The sequence below is a fragment of the Orcinus orca genome, chromosome 11 (genome assembly GCF_937001465.1).
Source record: "Orcinus orca chromosome 11, mOrcOrc1.1, whole genome shotgun sequence".
NCBI classification, from domain to species: Eukaryota; Metazoa; Chordata; class Mammalia; order Artiodactyla; family Delphinidae; genus Orcinus; species Orcinus orca.
The window spans coordinates 30,711,554-30,723,736 of NC_064569.1; the positions used below are offsets into that span (position 1 = coordinate 30,711,554).

A 12,183-nucleotide genomic window follows, 5' to 3' on the forward strand; every position below is an offset into this window, starting at 1 on the left:
TCTTTTCATTCAGGTTTTCTGTTTGGGGTTTTTTTTTAACATCTTTATTGGAGTATAATTGCTTTACAATGGTGTATTAGTTTCTGTTTTATAACAAAGTGAATCAGCTATACATACACATATATCCCCATATCTCTTCCCTCTTGTGTCTCCAGGTTTTCTGTTTCATGAGGTGCTTTTCCAAGTATTTAAAATTTTTTTTCTTTGGGTTCTTTGTCTTTTTCTTATTGTGTCTTTATACATTTAGGAATTCTTTGTCAGTTATATGTGTACTCCATAGCTTTATTTTTACTTCCTTAATGATATCTTTGAAGAAAAGTTCTTACTTTTAATGTCATTGAATTTATCAAAAAAATTTTTGCTTTTTCTTTTATTCTTTTGTATTCTATTCTTCACACAGCAGTTAGTATGATTTTTTTAAAAACACAAGCCAGAATTTATCATTTCCCTGCTTAAAAGCCTCAATTACTTTTCATTGCTTTTAGAATAAATCTGATTTAAACATATCTAAAAGGACCTAAAGGTTCTGCATGCTGCCTGCTTCTCTGACCTTATTTTTTACTACTCGCCCTATTGTTCATTGTATTTCAACCACACTGAGCCTCCTTCTGCCACTCTTCTTCCCTTTCTCTGGAAAATTCTCCCTTGAGATAGTTTTATGTCTGGCTTATCAATCTTGGGTCTCAGCTAAAGTATCTTAGACTGGCTTTCTCTGATCACTACATCAAATAACTCCCCACCCTCCAGTTACTCTCTCTTCAGTACTCGCTCTTATTCATCACTCTTTTCAAAGTCTGGTATTTTCTTATAAATTTGTTGATTCTCTTCTCTTCCCCCACCCCCTATTAACATATATTCATAAAAAAGGGGTCTTATCACTTTTATTCATTCTGTATCTCCTGTGCCTAGAATTGTGTGTAACATAGGCACTCAGTAACTAAATAACCTATGAATGTCATCTGTCCCCAGACTATTTTTCAAAAAATAATCTAACTCTATTTGGATCATTCTTTTGAATATTTATAAGAAAGAAAAAGACTCATGGCCCTTTCCCAAAGTGTTGATCTCTAGTCATGTCATTTTCTTATTCCTTGAAAATTTCATACCTTCCTTTGTCTCCTCAAGCCTCTCTTCCCCAACCCTGTTCTTTATCCCTTCATGCTCATTAGATGACCGTGTCTCATATTTCAAAGGAGATAGAAGCTATCAGATGAGAATTATCTGAAATTTCTATCACCAGTTCTATAAACCATCTTATATCTTCACCCATCTTCTCTTTCCTTCCTGTAACTAAGGAAGTAGTTTCCTTTTCTCAAGGTCTCTCTATCTGTGATCTGGATTCCATTTACTTCTGCTTTCTCAGGGACCTCACTGCATCAATTACTTCACCCCTTTCTTGTATCTTCAGCTATTCTGGGTCAACTGGAGGTTTTGCATCGATATCATACATACTCAATTCTCTCCTGTTGAAACAAGTAAAAGCTCTCTCTGGATCCTTTCCCTTTTCTGCTATGCCCCTTCCCACTTACCTCCCATTCACTTCTCAGTACACTCCACTATACAGCTCTTGCTAATGCTGAAATTGAACTTCATGTTGTTCAATTCCAAGATATTTTTCAGTCCAACTTACTTTAATATGTCATTATTTCCTGCAGTTTACCATTACCTCCATCTTTTCTTTTTGTAGGTGTGTGAGATATAAACAAACCATTCAACACTTCATAAAGTGGACAGTCTCCATTTGGAGAACTGTACACTCCCTTTATCTCAAAACAAGCTTTTACCTTGCTTTCTTCAACACATTCTCCAGATTCTATTCCTGTCTCTCTAGCTGCTTCTTTTAAATAGCTATTATCAAGTTAAAAATTGATTATTTCCTGAGGTTTTTCTAATTATTTTCTGTTTGGCTCTACCAAATGAAACTTGATAGAAAAATTGAGCCTAACCTTGTCAGGTAAATCAACTAGTCACATACCTTTGTTCTTTCTGGGAACACAAAGATTAGAGGCTATCATGATATCTAGAGTATGAGGATCCATTCTCTTCAGCACAGTGTCCCCTGAAATAAAGACTTACTAGCTTTGTAGATAGTCGTTGTACTGTTCTTCCTTATTCCTAGAACCTTATATTTCTGTCCTCTGGCTTACTCTTGACTCATCCATCTACCTTAGAAATAATTTCATAAGAAACCTTCCCTCTCCTCCTCTGCCTGACCTCCCACCACCTACCCATAGGTTGACTACCCTTTTGGGGTAGATCCTATAACCTCCTATCACATGGTATTGTAATTATTTGTGTCAGTGTCTCTCTCACCATAGTCTTATTCATCACAAAGTATACTGCCTTAAGAAATAGCATCTTAATTCTAAGATATCATCAATTGTAAGATCCATAGTCAGTTTTTTCAAGGGAAAAAAATATTTACATCCTGAAGGTACTGTCATTTCATTGCTGAACCATAGTGTGATCTTTTCTAAGACATTTAAGTCCAATTTGGGATTGCAAATCACTGAAACAAATTATAAACAGATATGTTTATCTACGGTTAGTTTTGCATAACAACATGACATTTACTTTGTTGCTTGAGAACTGGTACGTTTCTTACAATTCTTACAAGTTTTTTACAATCTTAAGTCTAAGTCTACAGTATAAATGTCTATTATAATTAATGATATTCTGAAAGGTTAATGTGAAAGAGCTTTAATTTCTTGGAAAAGCAATACTTCCTCTTTAGTTTTTTTGCCATCTTGGACCTTCCTCATTTTTGATATCTCACATTTATAATCACATTTATGGCAGTGTATTATGAATTATTAATGGAAGAGAAGATGTTTTCACAATTTGTTATAGTGTTAGTACATAGTAGTTGCTCAATAAATAAGTTTTAAACAAATAAAGGCCTTTGAACTTGGTAAATTAAGGGTATAATCTGAAAGAAAAGAATGAAGATAAGGAAGAATAATTAAGTTCAAACAACCAAGAAGAGAATAAATGCTGGATGATAAAAGATAATTATGTACAAGTCTGGTTTAAAAAAAATTGTAGTCATGGAGGTATAACAAAGGGAATTAAATTGGCTTTGGCTGCAGATTATTTCTCACATAGCTGCTTTCCCCCCCCCCCTTCTCATCTCAGTTGACTTTTAATGGCACCCAGCTGAGAATATCTTTAAGGATTTTTATATCTATAGAATAGCACACTTTGTAGAAAAACAAATTTGTAGCCTGTCAGATTTGTTTTATCAGATTTTTAAAAACTTTCTACATTCAGATAATTTTTGATACCTGTGAATGTCTTTATAAAGTTCTGTCTTAAAAGTATTACATTTAACAAAAGAAAGATTATAAGAGGCTGTGAAATTTAAACTCTTTAGGCAAACTGCAAGTTATCATGATTGATTTTAATTTGTAAACATATAAAGCGTGTCACAAAAATATAAAAATATCAAGTCAAGGGCTTCCCTGGTGGCGCAGTGGTTGAGAGTCCGCCTGCCGATGCAGGGAACACGGGTTCGTGCCCTGGTCTGGGAAGATCCTACATGCCGTGGAGCGGCTGGGCCCATGAGCCATGGCCACTGAGCCTGCAAGTCTGGAGCCTGTGCTCCGCAACGGGACAGGCCACAACAGTGAGAGGCCCGCATACTGCAAAAAAAAAAAAAAAAAAAATCAAGTCAATTATTTGATTGTATTATTGCTTTTTATTATTTATGATTCTGCCTGAAACCATATAGTTGCTGCAATAACTTTTTATTTATAATTACTTTAGGAATATTTTGAAAAGAAAAGGTTAAAATCAAAAATGGAATTACTGGGAGTTTCATCCCCTGTCAAAAATTCTGCTGTCAGTTTAGACCTCCTTAACCTGTATATGGTAAATCAGATATCTTGCCAGAAGGAAACACCTGGTAAGTAAGTTTTTCTAATACCATTTTGTTTTGATTCTGATGTGATTATAAGACTTAGTTCTCTAATAAGTGTAATTTTAGAACTCAAAGGATGTGGAAAGTAAACTAATTTTAAAACTTGGTTGCCTGGTTAAATAAGATTTGTTAATTTTTGCTTAAAATCTGTTGTTTAATCCATTTACTTTTATTTTTAGGTTAAGTGTTATATAAAATTAATTTTATAAGGTATGGTTAGACTTATTACAGTGCAGCTGTTTCAGTTATTACATTATTCTGTCTAGGCAGATAGTTATCAAAGTTTAGCTAAAGAGAAGGAAATAAATGTATTTACTATCTTATACTATTTAGAGAATTTGTTTGAAAGGAAGAGCTGAAAGGATTTTTGTCAGTTTCCTATCTCACAATCTGAATAATTTCGTAGGCATTCCTGGGGTATTAACTATGGTAGTCTAATACTTCAAAATAAAATTCCTTTTGGCATGCACTTTGATTCTTTAAGTAAATAAAAAGTTTAATCAGAGTATTTTTTTTTCTCTAAAGGGAACTTGTGTCTGATATTTAATTTTTAAAATAAATGCTAAAATGAGAGCTTAAAGAAGTAAGAGAGTTCATAAATGATGGATAGAAATTGATCATACTGTTCTTAGTATCCCCTCTTTTCCTTTCTCTGCCATTTTTGTTTCTCCCTCCACAGATGGCAGTTTACACAAGTAAAAAACTTTTACTGTAGTAAAAGTAAATATGTTATTCATGGACTTTGGGAATAAAAGCTTTTGTTGTAAATCTGTCTGTTGAATTTACCTTTTATTTTCTTCACTTGTATAATACAGTGTTATCAACTATAGTCACCACATTTTACACTAGATCTTCAGACCTTAATCATCATACAGCTCAAAGTTTGTGCCCTTTTACCAGCCTCTCCCTATTTTCCCCTACTCTCCAATCCCCAGCCCCTGGAAACCACTTTTCTACTCTGTGTTTCTATGAGTTTGACTTTTTTTTTTTAAGACTCTACATGTAAGTGATTCTACATTTTTTTTTTAAGATTCTACAGTGCACAAGGGTTCCCTTTTCTCCACATTCTTGTCAACACTTGTTATCTCTTCTCTTTTTGATAATAGTCCCTCTGACAGATATGAGAAGATGTCTTATTGTGGTTTTGATTTGCATTTCCCTGATGATTAGTGATGTTGAGCACCTGTTGGCCATTTGTATGTCTTTGGAAAAATGTCTATTCAGGTCCTCTGCCCATTTTTAAATTAGATTGTTTATTTTTTTGCTAATGACTTATGTGAGTTCTTTATATATGGTGGATATTAATCCCTTATTAGATACATGATTTGCAAATATTTTCTCCCATTCCATAGGTTGCCTTTTCATTTTGTTGATGGTTTCTTTTGCTGTGCAGTAGCTTTTTAGTTTAATGTAGTCTCACTTGTTTATATTTGCTTTAGTTGCCTTTGTTTTGCTGTCAAATCCAAAAAATCATTGCCAAGATGGATGTCAAGGAGCTTAACCTTTATGTTTTCTTCTAGGAGTTTTATGGTTTCGAGTCTTATAATTTTTACTTTTTTGTTTTTTTGGCCACGCTATGTGGCATGCGGGATCTTAGTTCCCAGACCAGGGATCAAACCCTTGCCCCCTGCACTGGTAGTGTGGAGTCTTAACCACTGGAACGCCAGGGAAGTCCCTAGGGTCTTATAATTAAGGCTTTAATCCATTCTGAGTTGATTTTTGTGTATGGTGTAAGATAAGGTTCCAGTTTTGTTCTCTTGCATGTGCTGTCTGATGATGAATTTATCTTTATGTATTTTCTTTCTCCCTTACTTTCTTTTCACTTATGCATTCAACATATGTTTACTGAATACCTACCATAAGTATTGTGTTGGATGCTGGGAATAGAATAGGAAGTGACAAGGTCGGGACATGATACCCCAAAATATGGCACCTTGGCATTTTGAATATTTTAAGCTGAAGGAATTTGAGAAGCAGCATGTGCAGGAAGGATTCTCATGTGAGAGGTACCCTATACCTGGAGGAAAGGAACATCTTTATCTCCAAGACAGAGGGGCACTGAGAAGAATCTAAATGAACGGGACTGCTGTTTCCCCCAGTTTACTACACTTTGCTCATACCCTTTTTTTGTCCTATCACATTCTTTATGACTTTCCATTGTTCGTCAAACCTAGCATTAAAATGCTCAGGTTTAAACACTTCTTTGGGTCTTCATTTTCTTTTTGAAGTTTTCTATGTAAAACCTATATTAAGTAAATTTGAATGTTTTCCTCTTGTTAATCCCTGTTTTGTTACAGGGGCCCCAGCTGGGAGTTTAGAAAGGTAGAGGATAGAGATATTTCTACTCTCCTACAAAAGCAAGACTTTATTAGTGAGGACTCATGGCTGCAAACAACAGACATTTAAAAATATATACTTATTTAATGTTGTGAATTGAATGTTTGTGTCCCCCCCCTCCAAACTCATATGTTGAAATCTTAATCCCTAATGTTCAAGAGGGACATTTAGGAAGTGATAATGTCATGAGGGTGGAGCCCTCATGGATAGCATTGTATCCTTATTAAAGAGACCCCAGAGAGCTCTCTTTCCCTTTCTACCATCTGAAGGCACAGTGAGAAGATGGCTGTCTGTGAACAGGAAGCAGGCCCTCACCAGACACCACATCTGCCAGCGCCTTGATCTTGGACTTCGCAGCCTCCAGACTGAGAACTAAATTTCTGTTGTTTATAATCCACCCAGACTATGGTATTCTGTTACAGCAGCCTTGAAGGGACCAAGGCACTTAACTAAAAGGAAGGGCTGTGGTGCAGCCGGGCCTCAGAGACTGCTTGGATCAGGGACTTGAATACAGCCAAGATTCTTTCTCACTTCAGATATTAGCTTCATTCTCTCAGACTGTCTTCGTCATTGAGGCTTAAAACATTACCTTAGGGGCTTCCCTGGTGGCGCAGTGGTTGAGAGTCCGCCTGCTGATGCAGGGGACCCGGGTTCGTGCCCCGGTCTGGGAGGATCCCACATGCCGCAGAGCGGCTGGGCCCGTGAGCCATGGCTGCTGAGCCTGTGCGTCTGGAGCCTGTGCTCCGCAACGGGAGAGGCCACAGCAGTGAGAGGCCCGCGTACTGCAAAAACAAACAAACAAAAAAACACATTACCTTAAAAAACTAATATTGATCATCTCTCCTAGTTTTGCTACCAGGGAAATACTGAGATCTGTTTCTCTGGTTCTGAACTTTAAAAAATTCCACTGGAGGGATGTTGCCTTGCCCTACTGGTGCCAGGGCCCAGCACTGGAACAATTACTTATTTTTTTAACTTTTTATTTTATACTGGAGTATAGCTGATCAACAATGTTGTGACAGTTTCAGTTGCACAGCAAAGCGATTCAAACCTACATATATATGTATCCATTCTCCCCCAGGCTCCCGTCCCATCCACGCTGCCATGGAACAATTACTTATAACCAGAGGGAACAATTATTAATTCTTCTTGGGTCAGATGGGTACCCATTATTTTTTCCAGAAAGGCAGGGTTTTATAACATAGAAAGTCTCCACTAGAACTACATAGTTGGTGCATGTGTAAAAGCATTTCACAGAAGAGTTGTCAAAAGTACTGAACAGACAAAATAGAGACTTCTTCTATAAAGAGAGACAAGGATTCTGCTCTATAAAGTTTAAAAATCTAGTGAGGGAAATAGAGTTAATCAAGTACTGCAAACTATGGTAAGTGCTATAATAGAGAACTTATATAGCTTTATGGGAATGTATCAGACAACATCTGATATAGTCTGGGCGTCAGGGAAGTCTTGGAGGAAGTAAAAAGTAGAAGTGAGTAGAGCCCCTTTCACGAGGAATATATAAGATGATGAAGAAAAAGAGATGATTTGACTTACTGTGATAGTATTGTAATGACTTCTAGCATATATATCTATAGAATATAGGTGGTTTTCAGTAAATTTCTAAAATGTACATTTATTTAATGAACATAGTATATCAAACAACGCTTTTAAAAGATTTTATTATTCTTATAGATTTTTATAAATTGTAATTGTAATTTTTTTCATTATAGAAACTGTGAGAAAACCAATCCACGTGAATATGAATAGAGACATAAAAATGCCCCTAAGAAAGCATGATATAGAGCTTCCAATGTCGCCTCCCTGTGTACCATCTAACCTCTGCATTGATGATGTAGAAAACAAGTAGGTTTTAGCTAAGTTGTATATTATTAGGTATTTAAAATGGGTCATTATTAACACTCATTTATTCATTGGAAAATGTACAAAGGATTTATCCTTCTAAGCTTCAGTTTTTATTTGTTCGGCTGTTATAATATTATTAAACTATTAAGACCTTTATCAAATGACCAAATGTCCACACTAAGTTTTTGTACACAGTTTCACTTTCTTTATCATAAAAATGTCTCTCTTGTAATAATATAATTTTTAGAAAACTCAGTAATATTATAACCCTGGAATGAAGAGAGTTACTTAGAGTTCCATATGTTTTCAAGTATTTGTGTAGAACAGTATGAATTTTAAATAGATATAAAAAGATGGTCAATTTTATTGCCAGCTATATTTTTAACCTTAAAATTTTATTTTCGTTAGTATATACTATCAAAGACTAAGCAGCAAGGAAGAATTTGATCCAGTTCAGGTGAGTTTTTTTTTTTTTTTTTGACAATTGTGACATGCCACCAAATGATATAAATTTTTCAAATACTGGAGAAAATTATAGTCCTTAAAATTATTCTTTTAAGAGTTTTTAATGTAAGGAACCTATACATTAAAATATTTTAACTGATTGCTTATGAGAAACAATTTGGAGTTCTGGTAAAGTAGACTAGGCCTACATGTGCATAACATTTGATTCTGCTTGTTACTGACAAACTGCAAAGGATAATTCATTAGGAGATTCCTACTTTGGGTTCATGTGATCATTGAGTAATTCATCTCTTCAAACATAGTGATCAGATTATTTTATTTTACATCAAATTGTGATTTTCAATATTCACATTGTTTCTAAGATTATTTTTTAAAGTATTGCAAATGATTATTTTTTAGCAAATAATTTTTAATTTAAACATTTTTATTTTTTTAAATTGAAGTATAGTTGATTTGCATGTCATGTTAGTTTCAGGTGTACAACACAGTGATTCAGTTATATATATATATGTATGTATGTGTATATATATATATATATATATTCTCTTTCAGATTCTTTTCCCTTATAGGTTATTACAAAATATTGAGTGTATTTTTCTGTGCTATACAGTAGGACTTGTTGATTATCCATTCTGTATATACTAGTGTGTATACATTAATTCCAACTTCTTAATTTATTCCCCACTCCCTTTCCACTTTGGTAACTGTAAGTTTGTTTTCTATGTCTGTGGGTCTATTTCTGTTTTGTAGATAAGTTCATTTGTATCTTTTTTTTTTTATTCCACATATAAGCTATATCATATGATATTTGTCTCTCTCTGACTTCACTTAGTCTGGTAGTCTCTAGGTCTGTCTATGTTGCTGCAAAAGACATTATTTCATTCTTTTTTATGGATGAGTAATATTCCATTGTAACTATAAACCACATCTTCTTTATCCATTTATCTATTTGTAGACATTTAGGTTTGCTTCCACATCTCAGCTATTGTAAATAGTGCTGCAAAGAACATTTGGGTGTATGTATCTTTTCGGATTATGGTTTTCCCCAGATATATGCCCAGGAGTAGGATTGCAGGATCATATGGTAGCTCTATTTTTAGTTTTTAAGGAACCTTCATACTGTTCTCCAAAGTGGCTGTATCAGTTTACATTCCAACCAACAGTGTGTAGGAGGGTTCCCTTTTCTCCATACCCTCTCCAGCATTTATTGTTTGTAGACTTTTTAAGGGCCATTCTGACCGGTGTTGGGGTGATGCCTCATTGTAGTTTTGATTTTCATTTCTCAAATAATTAGCAATGTTGAGCATCATTTCATGTGTCTTTTGTCTACCTGTGTGTCTTCTTTGGAGAAATGTCTATTTAGATCTACTACCCAGTTTTTGATAGGTTATTTGTTTTTTTGCTGTTGAGCTGTATGAGCTGTTTGTATATTTTGGAAATTAATCCCTTATCAGTCTCATCACTTGCAAATATTTTCTCCCATTCTGTAGGTTGTCTTTTGATTTTTCTATGGTTTCCTTTGCTGCAAAAGTGTTTAAGTTTAATTAGATCCCATTTGTTTATTTTTGTTTTTATTTCCATTATTCCAAGAGATGGATCCAAAAAGATATCGCTGTGATTTATGTCAAAGAGTGTTCTGCCTATGTTTTCCTCTAGGAGTTTTACAGTATCCAATCTTACATTTAGGTCTTTAATCCAGTTTGAGTTTATTTTTTACATTGTATTAGAGAATGTTGTAATTTCATTCTTTTACATGTAGCTGTCCAGGTTCCCCAGCACCACTTATTGAAGAAACTGTCTTTTCTCCATTGTATATTCTTGCCTCCTTTATCATAGATTAATTAGCCATAGGTGCCTGGGCTTTCTGTCCTGTTCCATTGATCTATATGTCTGTTTTTGTACCAGTACCATATGTTTTGAATACTGTAGCTTTGTAGTCTGAAGTCAGGGAGACTGATTACTCCAGCTCTGTTTTTCTTTCTCAAGATTGCTTTGGCTATTTGGAGTTTTTTGTGTTTCCATACAAATTTTTTAAAATTTTGTTCTAATTCTGTGAAAAATTCCATTGGTAATTTGGTAGGGCTGGCATTGAATCTGTAGATTGCCTTGGACAGTGCAGTCATTTTAACAACATTAATTCTTCCAATCCAGGAACACAGTGTATCTTTCCAACTGTTTGTGTCACCTTCAGTTTCTTTCATCAGTGTCTTATAGTTTTCAGAGTACAGGTCTTTTGCCTTCTTAGGTAGGTTTATTCCTAGATATTTTAATCTTTGTGATGCAATGGTACATGGGATTGTTTCCTTAATTTCTCTTTCTGATCTTTCATTGTTAGCATATAGAAATGGAACAGATTTCTATATATTAATTTTGTATCCTGCAACTTTACCGAATTCACTGATGAGCTCTAGTAGTTTTTGGGTAGTATCTTTAGGATTTTCTATGTATAGTATCATGTCATGTACAGTGACAGTTTTACTTTCTGTTTTCCAGTCTGGATTCCTTTTATTTCTTTTTCTTCTCTGATTGCCATGGCTAGGACTTCTAAAACTGTGTTGAATAAATATCATAGGATATAGCTTATGTTTGGAACTTTTAAAAAAAGACAGAAACTGTGTCCACAAGAGTGGACATTCTTGTCTTGTTCCTGATCTTAGAGGAAATGCTTTCAGCTTTTCACTGTTGAGTATGATGTTATCTGTGGGTTTGTCATATATGGCCATTATTATGTTGAGGTACGTTCCCTCTATGACCACTTTCTGGAGAGTTTTTATCATCAAGGGATGTTGAATTTTATCAAAAGCTTTTTCTGTATTTATTGAGATGATCATATGGTTTTTATTCTTCAGTTTGTTAATGTGGTGTATCATGCTGATTAATTTGTGGATATTGAAAAATCCTTGCATCCCTGGTATAAATCCCGCTTGATCATGGTGTATGATCCTTTTAATGTATTGTTGGTTTAGATTTGCCAATATTTTGTTGAGGATTTTTGTATCTAAGTTCATCAGTGATATTGGCCTGTAATTTTCTTTTTTGAAGGTATCTTTGTCTGGTTTCTGTATCAGGGTGATGGTGGCCTCATAGAATGAGTTCGAAGTGTTCCTTTCTCTGCAATTTTTTGGAATAGTTTCGGAAGGATAGATGTTAACTCTTCTCTAAATATTTGGCAGAATTCTCCTGTTAAGTCATCTGGTCCTGGACTTTTGTTTGTTGGGAGTTTTTAAATCACAGATTCAATTTCAGTACTTATGATTGGTCTGTCATATTTTCTATTTCTTCTTGGTTCAGTCTTGGAAGATTGTACCTGTCTAAGAATTTGTACATTCCTTCTAGGTTGTCCATTTTCTTGGCATATAGTTGTTTGTAGCAGTCTCTTATGATCCTTTGTATTTCTGTGGTGTTGGTTGTAACTTCTTTTTCATTGCTAATTTTATTGCTTTGGGTGCCCTCCCCTTTTTCTTTATGAGTCTGGCTAAAGGTTTATCAATTTTGTTTATCTTTTCAAAGGACCAGCTTTTAATTTCATTGATCTTTTCTATTGTTTTCTTGGTCTCTATCCCATTTATTTCTGCTCTGATCTTTATGATTTTTTTCCC

General features: G+C 34.6%; 1 protein-coding gene across 1 annotated transcript in view; it reads left to right on the plus strand.

The window, feature by feature from the left end:
- Window positions 1–12,183, plus strand: part of C11H12orf40 (chromosome 11 C12orf40 homolog) — a 73,390-nt gene that overhangs the window by 916 nt on the left and 60,291 nt on the right. The window contains 3 exon segments of the mRNA XM_033412358.2: window positions 3,766–3,904; window positions 7,987–8,119; window positions 8,528–8,576. Coding sequence (XP_033268249.1) covers window positions 3,799–3,904; window positions 7,987–8,119; window positions 8,528–8,576 — 288 coding nt within the window. The 5' untranslated portion in view covers window positions 3,766–3,798.